At 46.0% G+C, this 15,748-nt stretch overlaps 1 protein-coding gene across 1 annotated transcript; it reads right to left on the bottom strand.

The window, feature by feature from the left end:
* Positions 1-1,266: 1,266 nt before the first annotated feature.
* Positions 1,267-14,623, bottom strand: LOC123486692 (tripartite motif-containing protein 16-like). Its single transcript, XM_045218007.1, has 6 exons — positions 14,027-14,623; positions 13,527-13,622; positions 2,464-2,697; positions 2,198-2,357; positions 2,013-2,072; positions 1,267-1,778 (listed from the first exon to the last, which is right to left on the bottom strand). The coding sequence occupies exons 1-6, from the start codon at positions 14,621-14,623 to the stop codon at positions 1,267-1,269; spliced, it is 1,659 nt and encodes a 552-aa protein (XP_045073942.1).
* Positions 14,624-15,748: the final 1,125 nt, after the last annotated feature.

Raw genomic sequence — 15,748 nt, 5'->3', positions numbered from 1 at the left:
TAGCCTAGTGCACTACGTAGGGAACAGGGTGTCATTTGGGCCAGAGTCAGTAACTCCCCTGGGTATGAATTCTCTCTCTATCTTATGTGTCTTCTATATTATGTTCTCCTCTCCTCCTCTCTTCTCTCCACTATTCACTCTATTCTATCATCCACACCACATGCCAGCTTCAACACAATCCATTTACAAGTTAAAGACACACCTTGGAATAAATAGCAAAGGAAAACTACTACTAGATGTATTTTATATTTCCCATCACCATGAATCATATTTAATAACTGAACAGTAGCAGACCTAACTTCATCTGTTCCTGACTCTGGGTAGTGGATTAAAAAGACCATCAATCTCCAATGATATTAAAGTACAATTCTGAACATTAATGATATACTGAGTGGCAAGTCAAGATATCTGCTGTTTTTATTGTTGGGTTAACAGCATCACCTGCTTGACAGGTTTAATATTGCTTGACTGAGCAGTATGGGAGAATAAATTATACCAAACTTAGGGCCGGTTTCCCGGACATCTCCATTGAACATGCTTTTTAGTCTAGGACGAGGCTTCATCTGTGTCCGGGAAACCGGCCCATATAGTTCAATTAGCAAGTAAGTAACACTACCTGTTCCATGATACTGAGGAAAATGACATTGAGACAGAAAACCAATTGAGAAAACATTTCAATGGTTCTGAATGAAAACCAACATACATTAACAGCAAACATCATGATGAATGTAAATGTAGCCAATTAAAACAATGCATTTGATAAAAATACGTTATTACGTTTTAATTACACTCTGAAGATTAAATCAGTCAGACAAAAATAATTGTACAGAAAAATTCAGCATTTTTATCTGCGGACCATCACCACCAGCATAACTAGTATCTATGTGGATGCTACTACAGTTTAACCAGCTCAGCTATAGACTACACCAGCATGACTAGTATCTATGTGGACCCTACTACAGTTTAACCAGCTCAGCTATAGACTACACCAGCATGACTAGTATCTATGTGGACCCTACTACAGTTTAACCAGCTCAGCTATAGACTACACCAGCATGATTAGTATCTATGTGGACCCTACTACAGTTTAACCAGCTCAGCTATAGACTACACCAGCATGACTAGTATCTATGTGGACCCTACTACAGTTTAACCAGCTCAGCTATAGACTACACCAGCATGACTAGTATCTATGTGGACCCTACTACAGTTTAACCAGCTCAGATATAGACTACACCAGCATGACTAGTATCTATGTGGACCCTACTACAGTTTAACCAGCTCAGCAGTCCCAGAGAGCCAAAACCCAGGATAGAGGGGCTGAGTGAATGTGGTCTGGACTCTGTGGAGGAGGGTCATTGTATCAGAGACACTGTAGAAGGACAGAGTTCCTGCCTTGTGATCCAGGTACACTCCTACTCTGGAGGACTGAGGGCCTGATACTTTAGTCTTAACATTATTGTGTCTGAAACAATAACCACCTCTAGAGCACTGTAAACTCCAGGACTTGTCATTCTCTCCAAATGCACCATCTGTCCCTGTTCTGCTGATGTCTTTATATGAGACTGCTGTAACAACACACTTCCCACTCCACTCCACCTCCCAGTAACAGCGTCCAGACAGACCCTCTCTACACAGAACCATACTGTAGTTGGTGAATCTGTCTGGATGATCAGGATATGGTTGGACTTGGCCTGTATTGGTCACCTTTCTGTTCCCTTTAGACAGAGAGACGAGTTTGTGTGCTGTGTTTGGGTCCAGTGTGAGCTGACAGGAATCTGGGAGAAGAGCAGAGCAGAGACCAATGAGTGTAGTTAGAACAATAAGTTAAGTCAGATACTGTATCTACCCTGTCTTTGATTAGAGCACAGCAGAGATCAAATCAGAGATATATGATGAGTCAGATAGATACCAAGTCTTTGATTAGATCTACTATTGCTATATATTTCTAGAGGGATTGTTAGGAGTGTCAGTAAAGAGACTGTTAGTTACTTCAGAATAAAGAGACTCACATTGTAAGAACTGTTCTCTGGTCTTGGGCTCTGGAGGCAGTACAACATCCACTATATTCACTACAGACACACAAACACATTCACAGAGAGAGGGAATGTTATTATCATACCATATTCCACATGTATATGACTAGTAGGGAACTTTCAATGGTCTAAAGTTGATGTTCTTATTATTTTCAACACACCTGTAGTGGAGATCTTGGTCCATTCTCCTTTTAGGACGTCTTCTAGTTTCTCTCTCAGTTCAGACACAGTCTTACTCACATCTCCAAAGTACTGAAGAGGACGGACAAGGATGCTGGGTGAGTCTGAAGATACACTGGTACTGGAGAGAGACTGATAACTCTGGAAAGAGAGAGAGAGAGAGAGAGAGAGAGAGAGTGAGAGGGAGCAGAACCAAATGATTGAGAGTTTTAATTTCATATCACGTGTATCAAGGCAGTTGAGTTACCTGGAGGAAATGGATGTGATCCTCTGCGTGTGAGAGCTGCTCCAGCTCAGTGCTTCTCTTCCTCAGCTCAGCTATCTCCTGCTCCAGTTGCTCCAGGAGTCCTTCAGCTTGACTCACTTGAGCCTTCTCTTGGGCTCTGATCAGCTCCTTCACCTCAGAGCGCCTTCTCTCAATGGAGCGGATCAGCTCAGTAAAGATCTCATCACTGTCCTCCACTGCTGCCTGTGCAGAGCGCTGTTAAGAGAGAGAGAGAGAGAGAGACTGACTTGTCTTACTTTAATGAGCCATCCTCATTACACTAACACCCCCACCCCTAAAAGCACATTGCGTGACACCACAACCTCCACACAATTACAAGTACAATACACCATCCAGCACCACATTCCAACCGTCCATCCCACCCCTCCTCTCCAGCCGTACAGACAGCCCCCCTGAGCTCCCATACCTCCTGAAACATCTCCACACTGTTGATCATTTTGTACAACTCAAACTCAACCCTAAGGCGTCAACAGTAATGGCATTACCCTGGCAACACAGAAAAAACATGATGAACAGTCTGTCATTGCAGAAAACGGACACCCCTCCCCAACTCCCAGGTCAACCCGAGCCAAACAGCTATTGGTGTCCAGGGCTCCATGTAATACCCTCCACTGGAGGACCCCTGAACTTTCCAGCACTGGGAGCTTATAGAGCACCCTCCACCTATACCCTGCCATGCTCTCAGCCCCCACAACCCCCTGCCACTGATGCCCCTTCACTCCCGCTAAGCTCCTGATGTGTCTAACCTTGACACTGAGGGTGTACAGCACATTTTACATTACATTTTAGTCATTTAGCAGACGCTCTTATCCAGAGCGATTTACAGTTAGTGAATACATATCTCCCCCGTGGGAATCAAACCCACAACCCTGGCGTTGCAAACGCCATGCTCTATCAACAGAGCTACATCCCTGCCGGCCATTCCCTCCCCTACCCTGGACGACGCTGGGCCAATTGTGCGCCGCCCATGAGTCTCCCGGTCGCGGCCGGCTGCGACAGAGCCTGGATTCGAACCAGGATCTCTAGTGGCACAGTTAGCACTGCGATGCAGTGCCTTAGACCACTGCGCCACTCAGGAGACCACCTCAGCACCTTATCCCCCACCTCCTCAAACTCCCCCAGGCTCAGAGTGTTAAAAGTCAGTAAGTCCTCCGGACTCTCCTGCCAGTCCCCAGTCTCTGCTGTCACTTGCAGTGGTGGAAACGGTGGTGGCCCCTCCTCAGGCTGCTCCAGCCCTAAGTACTGCAGCATAGAAATCAGAGACCCCTGCTGTATTGAGTCTCTCCTGCCGCATGATGAAGAGCTGCTGATCCAGCCCCAAACCAGCCCTCCTCAACAGAGCACATGCTGGTTCCCTCCAGCCCACCTCCGTACGGTACAGTAGCCTCTGTGCTTCTGAGTCAGAACGCTGCCACCCTGACCAGAAAAAATTCACTAACTTGCGCTGCAGGTCCACAAGCAGACCACCGGGGGCGTTGAGAATGGCCAATTTAAGCCATAGAGAGGATGCCACCAAGTTGTTGATGATAAGCACCGTCCCTCTGTATGCCACTTGGGAGATGAGCCACCTCCACTTCGTCAGCCTCGACACCACCGCTTGTGACACTCCTTCCCAGTTCTTCCTATCCCAACCCTCCGAGCCCAGATACACCCCAAGCATCTTGAGCCACTCACAGCCCCACTGCAACCCCCCTGGAAGCTGCGGAGGTGCCCTGTCCCTCCTTGCCCCACATAACAGAGCCTCACTCTTGCCCCAGTATACCTAAGCAGAAGACGCCCCCTCGTACACCCTCAAACTATTCTCCAGGGCCTGTAGGTTCTGCTCATCCCTAACCAAGACAGACGTCATCAGCTTATGCTGACACTGCTATGCCTGTCCCCAACCCTATGCCTGGCTCCCACACTCCCTGTAGCCTCCTGCGTAGCAGGCCCAGAAAGGGCTCAATAACAAGAGTGTATAGCTGCCCTGACAGAGGGCATCCCTGGTGAATGCCCCTCCCTACCCAGACTGGCCTACTGAACCCCTCCCCACACCTTGACCATACATGAAGCCCCAGCGTACAGCATTTGAACACAGGCCACACAATTCTCCCCACAACCAAAACAACACATTGAACAGATATTCATGGTCCACCCTATCAAAGGCTTTCTCCTGATTATGAACAGATTGTCTGTGTTTGAGCGTCCTGGTACACAGTATGTTTGGTCCTTGTGTACAATAGAGTCCAGGTGGGACTTCAGTCTGTTAACGAGGACCTTGGTAAAGACCATATAGTCCAAACAGAGCAATGCCACAGGCCTCCAGTTCTTTAAGTCGCTCAAATCTACTTGTTTGGGCAGGAGAGTCAAAGCCTCCCGTCTACAGCTTAGCGACAGCTCCCCCACCCCGACGCACTCACACAACACACGACTATGACTAGGGTGGCTGGAGTCTTTGACAATTTTGAGGGCCTTCCTCTGACACCGCCTGGTATAGAGGTCCTGGATGGCAGGAAGCTTGGCCCCAGTGATGTACTGGGCCGTACGCACTACCCTCTGTAGTGCCTTGCGGTCGGAGTCCAAGCAGTTGCCATACCAGGCGGTGATGCAACCAGTCAGGATGCTCTTGATGGTGCAGCTGTAGAATTTTTTTGAGGATCTGAGGACCCATGCCAAATCTTTTCAGTCTCCTGAGGGGAATAGGCTTTGTCGTGCCCTCTTCACGACTGTCTTGGTGTGTTTGGACCATGATAGTTCGTTGGTGATGTGGACACCAAGGAACTTGAAGCTCTCAACCTGTTCCACTACAGCCCCGTCGATGAGAATGGGGACGTGCTCAGTCCTCTTTTTTTTCCCTGTAGTCCACAATCATCTCCTTTGTCTTGGTCACGTTGAGGGGAGAGGTTGTTGTCCTGGCACCACACGGCCAGGTCTCTGACCTCCTCCCTATAGGCTGTCTCATCGTTGTCGGTGATCAGGCCTACCACTGTTGTGTCGTCGGCAAACTTAATGATGGTGTTGGAGTCGTGCCTGGCCATGCAGTCATGGGTGAACAGGGAGTACAGGAGGGGACTGAGCACGCACCCCTGAGGGGCCCCTGTGTTGAGGATCAGTGTGGCAGATGTGTTGTTACCTACCCTTACCACTTGGGGGCGGCCTGTCAGGAAGTCCAGGATCCAGTTGCAGAGGGAGGTGTTTAGTCCCAGGATCCTTAGCTTAGTGATGAGCTTTGAGGGCACTATGGTGTTGAATGCTGAGCTGTAGTCAATGAATAGCATTCTCATGTAGGTGTTCCTCCTGTCCAGGTGGGAAAGGGCAATGTGGAGTGCAATAGAGATTGCATCATCTGTGGATCTGTTGGGGTGGTATGCAAATTGGAGTGGGTCTATGGTTTCTGGGATAATGGTGTTGATGTGAGCCTTAGTGTTCTTGGGCACAGGCTCCCTCATCTCCCCCACAACAGAAATTACCCACCCATCAGGCTCCCTCATCTCCCCCACAACAGAAGTTACCCACCCATCAGGCTCCCTCATCTCCCCCACAACAGATGTTACCCACCCATCAGGCTCCCTCATCTCCCCACAACAGAAGTTACCCACCCATCAGGCTCCCTCATCTCCCCCACAACAGAAGTGACCCACCCATCAGGCTCCCTCATCTCCTCACAACAGAAGTTACCCACCCATCAGGCTCCCTCATCTCCCCCACAACAGAAGTTACCCTCCCATCAGGCTCCCTCATCTCCCCCACAACAGAAGTTACCCACCCATCAGGCTCCCTCATCTCCCCCCACAACAGAAGTTACCCTCCCATCAGGCTCCCCTCATTTCCCCCACAACAGAAGTTACCCACCCATCAGGCTCCCTCATCTCCCCACAACAGAAGTTACCCTCCCATCAGGCTCCCTCATCTCCCCCACAACAGAAGTTACCCACCCATCAGGTTCCCTTATCTCCCCCACAACAGAAGTTACCCACCCATCAGGCTCCCTCATCTCCCCACAACAGATGTTACCCACCAATCAGGCTCCCTCATCTCCCCCACAACAGAAGTTACCCACCCATCAGGCTCGCTCATCTCCCCCACAACAGAAGTTACCCACCCATCAGGTTCCCTCATCTCCCCCACAACAGAAGTTACCCACCCATCAGGCTCCCTCATCTCCCCCCACAACAGAAGTTACCCACCCATCAGGCTCCCTCATCTCCCCCACAACAGAAGTTACCCACCCATCAGGTTCCCTCATCTCCCCCACAACAGAAGTTACCCACCCATCAGGATCCCTCATCTCCCCCACAACAGAAGTTACCCACCCATCAGGCTCCCTCACAACAGAAGTTACCCACCCATCAGGCTCCCTCATCTCCCCACAACAGAAGTTACGCACCCATCAGGCTCCCTCATCTCCCCACAACAGAAGTTACCCACCCATCAGGCTCCCTCATCTCCCCACAACAGAAGTTACCCACCCAACAGGTTCCCTCATCTCCCCCACAACAGAAGTTACCCACCCATCAGGCTCCCTCCTCTCCCCCACAAGAGAAGTTACTCCCTATTCTGCTGTCCCCACCTCTCCCAAAAGCCTTGGAAGTTTGAGCAAAAAGTGACATCTTGGAAGAGCTTTACCTGGAATTTCCAATAGGACACCTGCCTGGGCCCTGGTGAAACAGAGAACTGAGCACTGTTCTAGGTGCAGACACATTTTGGAAAGCAAAGACAAGGTCATTGATTTTGGCTCTAAACACTAAGAACCTACCCTTACACACCTTACTACCCCTGCACTAAGATTTGTGCCATGGCTCAGCACCTGCGCCCCCTTCCACCAGACCCCCAATACACTTCATTAATCACATCACTGTGTGTCTCTTGCAAAAAAATCAAGTTTAAATGTTTTTGTTTGACATATTCCCCCAGTATCTGCCGCCGTTCATGTTAAGGAAGTCTAACCGTGAAATCTCCATAAGAGGTGGGAGGGAAATCACCACAATCAGAAACCAGTAGAGAAGCCCATAAAGCCGCCATGCCAGAAAAAAACATCCATTTAAGCAGATTCTGAAGACATGCCCTTAAGAACCCATGACCCATTTTCTCAGCCTATACCACTTCCTGGGTGAGAGCACACTAAACCCCTCATTCTTCATCACGTGTTGTACTGACCTTACAAACCTTCCAGGATCAATCAAATAAGACTCCAGCAGAACCTTCTTTTTCCCCTTTAGTCTCCATCAGGAACCTAGAAAGTTCTCTCACCGTATATACTGGGCCCTCAGCCTGACTGGCTGTCAGCTCTGGATCCAATGAGCCATCTGAAAACGAGACGCCTTGTCCTCCGCTCCCGCAGACTCACCTCCCCCCTCTTCCTCCTCCTCCATTGGCAAGGTACTGTCCTCCTCCTCCCCAGTCTGCCCCCCTGCACTTCCCTCCTGATCAGTGCCTCTTCCCCAATGACAGGCAATATTTCCTGGGATGAGCCCACCAAGCCTTCGCCCACCGGAGTCTCTGATACTACAGAAACCTGCCTCAGCTCATGTAGCCCAGCTGCAACCCTCCCCACCACCGCTTTCTCCATGGCCTGCGCACCACCACTTGACCCTGCTCTACTCTCCTCCTTCCTGGTACCACCACCACTTGACCCTGCTCTACTCTCCTCCCTCCTGGTACCACCACCACTTGACCCTGCTCTACTCTCCTCCCTCCTGGTACCACCACCACTTGACCCTGCTCTACTCTCCTCCTTCCTGGTAGCACCACCACTTGACCCTGCTCTACTCTCCTCCTTCCTGGTACCACCACCACTTGACCCTGCTCTACTCTCCTCCCTCCTGGTACCCGCTCCATATACTCTGCAATTCTAAGTAATTACTACTTTAGTAAGGATATACACTTAGCAAGGACATACACTTTATTCAGTACTACTGCAGTTGCTAAATAATTCCAATAGATGGCAGCATAAGATCACAAATTTCAGAAGATTAGTTTTGTTCTCTCGCCTGGATACACCACCACTCCACCTCACAGGAAAACTCCTGCCTGAGCTTTTTACTGTCCCTTTCCACACTGCTAACGCAAGAGGAAGGACTGAAAACACATTACTGTGAAGTAATATAATGATGAGTCATGTTTATTATTACTTGTTTTTATGGTCATGTTTTTAAATTATACTTCATTACATTAACGATTATCAATAAGCCTGAACATTAATTCAGTCACCTCTGCTTGACAAAAACGTATTTTTCTAGTACATTCCTTGTCAAATTCATCAACCAGCATCGAGCCACTCTGCCTTCTCGAACAAGTAGCCAAATCAACAAGCCCCGACAAAAGCTTGAGCCGTCAGCGACAGCGAGCACTCTGTACTATAGCGATTATCAATAAGCCTTCTCGCACAAGCGAGGGGTATGTTGAGGTAGATTTGCTAACCACGAGGGTTGCATGACGTAATTGATTGGCTGAAAGATGCATTGTTTTGTCTTTTCTATTCCGAGACTGTTTACTCCCAATATCAGATATTAAGAATGTTTTTATATAATGCATGTTTACTAGGGTTGAGGTTAGCGCATCTGACTAGTGATTATTTGGCCGGGGTTCAACACCTGCTAGAGTTAATATTTTGTTGCTCTCCCAAAAGCAACACAGGCCTAATACGAGATATATAGCTAACTGTAAAGTAATGAGTGACCTTTTTAGAAAATCATAGGACATAGTCTTTGGTTGCATGCTATTTTATGCTTGTAGCCTATAACTGATGCTTTGTGGTTTTATGCAGCCATCTATTGGAAACATTTAGCAATTAAAAGTTGTTAATTCACGTAAAGACATTGGTGAGGTAGCTGAGAAATAAAGTGTATTTTTCTTATAAATTCTGGAGATCAGTCTCAAACCTGCCCCACCTATGACATGCCAATTGCTGGACTTTCACATAGAGGTTACTAGGTCACACCCAGTTCAAATTTCTTAATTGAAAAAATGTATTCTGGCTGTTTAAATCGTCCACATCTTGAAAAAGAGGACGGATATGCGTTTTGTTTAGGTTATACACCTTTTTGTGAAAGAAAATATGATTAACTGTGACCAGAAAATGTTTAATGTTTGATTGCTATGCGCCAACCATATGTAGCACTGTGGGTCACCACAAGGTGTACCCAGGTGAACAGTGAGTTTGCTCACCTAGTAGTCATAACCTTGTTAATAATAAGTTACCTGAGGTAAAGCTACAATGTTAATACGGGCTGGTCTCATTACCAACAATAGTGAAGCTGGCATTGTGACACAGAACAATGGGCTGGGAATAGAACTTTCATTAGGCGAGTTGGTGCCACAGACCTCAAAACAACTAATAGGAGCTGGCAGGGTGAAACATGCCCTATTATTTCTAAACTACGGCAAGCATCTGGGACATATGATAATATTATGAAACTGGGCTCCATGGCAGATGCAATGAAGTAGTTTATCAGAAAAATGTGTTAAAAATGTATCGTGTCCAGCCTAGTCCTAGCCCCCGCTGCCGGCTGGTCGCGCTTGTCTGCACTAGCATTATGCCCTACATCCCCACACTAGAAACACCGAAAACTATCTGTGCTAGCAAACCCTGCGTTCCACCCCTTCCCTGTGTAACCTTGAAGATTGTTTCTTAACAAACACTTGCCTACGAAAACAGACATGTTTAACGGATTCCGCTTGGCACCCAGCCGAGAGCACACGAAAACCACTTGCAAATTTACCAAAACTAACCAACTACTTACAGTCTGTTCATAGTAATACACGGAGGCAGATTAGCCACAACTCTTGTCGAAAGTGGCAAAATCTGCACCAACACACCCCTCACAAAAATCCCACTCGCAACAAGACAAACCTTTTTCATTAACACAACCACGGCCATGTTCATTCTGGATGCAGAGTGCCGATATTCCGCTCCAACCTGTTCGCCGACCATGAGCAAAACTTCCTCCACACCTTTCTCCGGAACGCACCCGAAGCGACAGCGTTTCTTCTCCACTCGGTTGAGGCCATCACGCAGCCCTAACAAACTACCCCTACTCCCCCCTCAACTCTAAACGATAAACAGTGGAAACCAATAAACAAACCCTCCACCATGATAAAATAAATTCAGAAATTACGCAAGAACCAAAAGAAAAAAGATTAGTAGCCCTCCTCACGAACCACAAATCTCTCACACAACCAACTTCTTCTTCTAAATATAATGGCGGTCCACAAACCAACCTTAAAGGTGCATGCCGCTATCTACTCTGCTGGAGTGTGTGGTCAATCACGGTTTCCAACATTTCTAAATCCTCCTACCTTACTCAGTACTTCTGAGAAAATAAAGAAGAGCCCTACTAACTTCTAATATACCCTCCCCCATCCCCCAAAATCCCTTCCAAACCCCCCCCAACCCCGTCCAACCTCAATGACCCTACACTTCAATCTTTCCCTCTCTTCAACATATTTACAACAATATAACAACACATGCTCCACCGTTTCATCAACCATACCCTCCAGACACAAATCATTCCCATGCTTGCCAACCAGATGTAATGACGAGATCAATGTACAATGTTCTAAGCACAATCTAGTAAACACCACATCTTCCTTCCTAATCTGACATTTGAATCTTGGTCCATCGACCTTTCTTTGGAGGACATATAAATGCCGGCCCTTGTGCTCAGAGTACCATCTGTTCTGCCACACATCTATCAAAATGGCTCTGATCTTACATTTGGCCTCACCTCTACGCAGTGGAACATTAATATCAATTATATCTAGTTTCAAAGCTCTGTTAGCTAACTGGTCTACAATTTAATTCCTTTCCACACCTGAATGTGCTGGGACACAGCAGAATCTCAATACTACACCCATTCTCTCAATTCTCCATAATAACATTAATACCTCCAATAGCAGGTCACTCCTATTAGATTTAACAGGTGATAAACTATTCAATACAGACAGAGAATCTGAGTATACTATAATTCTAACAGGTTGTACGTCCTCCACCCACTGGAGGGCAACTATTATCACCAACATTTCAACTGAGTATACTGACAGTTCATAGGACCCACACAACCAACAACCGTGAAAGTTAATGAATGAGAGAGACAGAGACATCGTCACAACACTGTACATAGCCATAATATAACAGTTCTTCTTCTTTGGAGTTTAACGGCGGTTGGCATCCAATATGTTGCATTACCGCCCCCAACTGGACTATAATATAAATCCATTATACTTTGTGATACAAAATGGGAAAAGGGGAAATTATAATAATACAAAAAACACCCTTCCAACTAACCCTACACTCATTAAATACCCACTACCCAATTCCACTACTTTGACCCTATCTGCTCCTGCACCATGCCAACGGCCTGGGAGGACGGGACACCACCACTCAACACACCCTGTAACTCTTCTGAAGTCTAATCTTGTATGCCCAAATACTTCTCTGCAGCTGCCACCACAACATCTATTTTCTGTGATTTACGTTCCATTTCTGCTGTACAATTGATAACCATTGCTTTGAACTGTAAGAAGCTAACTTTACTAAAGCATATATCACTCGTTGGCCTATCCATCTGTGCTGGCACAGATCTACTACTCACAGGGATCCTCTCAGGATCTCTCACCCTTGACCCATCCTCCTCTACTTTCTTCACTGCCTCAGCATACGACACCTTCTGCACTACTCTGACTCTAGCCACCTCAACCTGCCTCTCTCGCACCGGACACTTCCAATCCCCAGCAACATGGGCATCCCAACAGTTGACACACACAACTTTATCGACCGAAAATACACAATCCTCTATCCCATGCCCTCCTGCACACTTCCCACATCTTGGAATCTCCCTCCTACAAACTGCTGCAACATGACCATAAACGTTGCACCTGAATCAGTGCAGTGGATTCGCCACAAAAGCTCTAACAGGATAACTGATATATCCTAACATGACTTTATCGGGTAAAGACTCAAAACTCAAAAGGACTGACAGTGACTCCTCTGTTTCACCACGCTCACCACCGGATCTGTGTTGCACCAAACGGCGGGCATCACAAACACCAGCAGTCTTCAACCTTAATTGCTCCACCTCTACACTTAACGCTACCCCAGAAATCACTCCTTTCAATGGTATCCTGCTCCTAAGAGCAAAGCAAGAAACAGATCTTGACCCAAGTTGCGTGACACGGAGCGCCCACTCCCTCTGGTCAGAAGAAACACAAACAAATATCACAAGTCCACTACAGGTTACCTTCACTGATTCAACTGCACCCAACTCCTTTCCCACCCACCCTGAAACCACAAATGGATCTACCAAAAGGTATGGATCCACTTTCTACAACAATGTAACTCCTACTGCACCAGATTCTTCTTTATCATGTCCATTGATGCCAGGCTCTGGTTCTGAGCTCTTCACCACACCTTCTACCTCACTTAACTCTCCCTCATTCATTTCCATTTCACCTCCAGAACTCGGTCTGGCGAATGGCTCACTCTGTTTGCACTTGAATTATAACATTTGAAATGTCTCTATTCCTTTGAACATTTTGTGAGTGCAATGTTTACTGTTCATTTCTGAATGTTTATTTCACTTTTGTTTATTATTTATTTCACTTGCTTTGTTAATGTAAACTTATGTTTCCCATGCCAATAAAGCCATTTGAATTGATTTGAATTGAGAAAGAGAGAGAGAGAGAGAGAGAGAGAGGGCTCCATGTTAATGTATAGGGGACATGAGTCAGTCAAGGTTACTCATGGTTATTTTGTGATGAAGTAGCCCCGCCTGCGATTTCAAAATCAGTGTCGGCCCTCAGCCCAATAGGGAATGTCCTCTTGGTGTAACGGTCAAGCTGTTGCTTTCTCCCGCGGTAGACCTGGTTCATATCCCGTCGGTTACATTAAGCAGTCTATTCTCTGAACAGAGTCCAGACAGAATGTTCCCAACAGTGAGGTCAGTGGGATTGGAGAGAGTCCCCTCTCCCTCTCTCTGTCTCTCTCTCTCTCTCTGACTGGAAGAGAGAAGTGAAATGGTGTGTCTCCTCTGGTCAACAATACTCACCTTGAGAGACTCCACAGCCTGTTGGAGCTCCTTCAGCTCCTTCTCTCTCTCCTGGAATCTCTGCTGGACCTTCTGCTGACTCATCCCCAGCTGCATCTGTGGATAATCACTCTTCAATGAGCTACCAAGCTTTATTTGTCCAGTAGATCAATAGTATAGTAATGTGACATAGGCCCATAGAGAGGAAGGTCTAAAATCTTGAGGAAGTCCCTTTACCATATGACATTTTCTATGTTGCTATGTTAATGATTATAGTTTTTATGGTAGGTGTACATGTATCAAGGGGTTGGAATGATTCGGCATTCGGAATGATAATAGTGTTTGACATCAGAAAATGGTGATACATTGGGAGCAAATCCAATATATTCAAGGTTTGTGTTCATATTTGTTCTGCCGTGGATTGATTTCATTTGTATGATCTCATATTCAAACAGCCTTAGTTCCTACTGTAATTATTATTTGTTTATTAGACAGTCACCAACAAGTAGTTCTGGTCTTACCTGTTTCTCAGTCCTCTCTGCTGCAGCTGACACTGTATCATGACCTTTATGTTCATCCATCACACACTGATAACAGATACACTGCTGATCGGTACGACAGAAAACCTCCAGCAGTTTGTCATGATGAGAGCAGATCTTCTCCTGTAGTTGTGCGGTGGCTTTGACCAGCTTGTGCTTCTTGAAAGCAGGATATTCATAGTGAGGTTGGAGGTGAGTCTCACAGTAAGAGGCCAGACATGCCAGACAGGACATGAGGGCTTTCTGCTTTCTGGTCCCAGTGCAGACATCACACGCCACATCTCCAGGTCCAGCATAGCACAGAGCAGGAGGGGGAGCAGCCTGGAGTCCTGTCTTCTTCAGTTTCTCCACCAACTCAGCCAACATGTTATTTTTCCTCAGATTAGGCCTTGGGGTGAAGGTCTCTCTGCACTGAGGACAGCTATAGACCCCTTTCAGAACACCCTGGTCCCAGTAGCCGTCAATACAGCTCCTACAGTAACTGTGTCCACAGGGGATGGTGACCGGTTCCTTCAGTAGATCCAGACAGACAGAACAACAGAACTGGTCCTGGTCCAGCAGATCTCCGTGCTGAGCCATTTGGACGGTTGTTCACTCTCACACAGACAGACGACACAGAGACTCAGATCAGTTTTGTTTCCTCAGAAGAAAGTTTGTGGGACTTCCTGGTTCTGCCAGAAGGGTGGGGTTAGAGGGAGGGAGGGGTTAGAGGGAGAGAGAGAGAGAGAGAACTGTACGCAATGTTAATACAGACTAAGATTTGTGTTCATAGGTTTGGGCCCTTAATATGGAATAAATTAAATAGAGTGGTTAGAATATGTAAAGGGTAACAGTTTCTATGAAGTACATATGTATAATGCTTTTAATGATCTGTGTAATGCCTTAAACTTATGTGCTATGACACTAACTATAAGCGTCCATAATAACTAATACGTTGTTGTAAAACTGTACAATGTGTTATAGATAATTAGCTACAAAGGGGGAGGGGGGACTTGAAATGGATACAATGTACTGTAGCTGAAATGAATACTGTATGTATTGACTGATCAATGAGAATTATGTAACACTTTACATTACAGTGTGTTTATTGGTGTGTAATTATTCCTGTTAGTACAGTGGTGTAAAAGTACTGTGATGCCTCATTCTTACACTGTACTAGCAGCAGTAACCCTAGCCAGTAATAAGGCTACTGTAATGGAAAGTGTTACAGGAAATATAAAGGAAGGATTTATACATGTCATCTATGATATACTCTATGTAATGATATGTCTATGTCTTCTAGATGGTGTTCTATACTGTATGTAATGATATGTCTATGTCTTCTAAATGGTGTTCTATACTGTATGTAATGATATGTCTATGTCTTCTATATGGTGTTCTATAATGTATGTAATGATATGTCTATGTCTTCTAGGTGGTGTTCTATACTGAATGTAATGATATGTCTATGTCTTCTAGATGGTGTTCTATACTGTATGTAATGATATGTCTATGTCTTCTAGATGGTGTTCTATACTGTATGTAATGATATGTCTATGTCTTCTATATGGTGTTCTATACTGTATGAATTCTGAGGATTTAAATATGAATCTATAATCATGCTTCACTTTTCATGTCAATGTGTATTTGTAACATTCTAACACTGTTATAATTGTGCTTTGACGAAGAAGCTTTCTTCGGAACGCGTCAGCAAGTAATATCATT

Source organism: Coregonus clupeaformis, unplaced genomic scaffold, assembly GCF_020615455.1.
Source record: "Coregonus clupeaformis isolate EN_2021a unplaced genomic scaffold, ASM2061545v1 scaf1313, whole genome shotgun sequence".
NCBI classification, from domain to species: Eukaryota; Metazoa; Chordata; class Actinopteri; order Salmoniformes; family Salmonidae; genus Coregonus; species Coregonus clupeaformis.
Note: the sequence above shows the minus strand (reverse complement) of the source record. Positions and strands in the feature narration are given on the sequence as shown.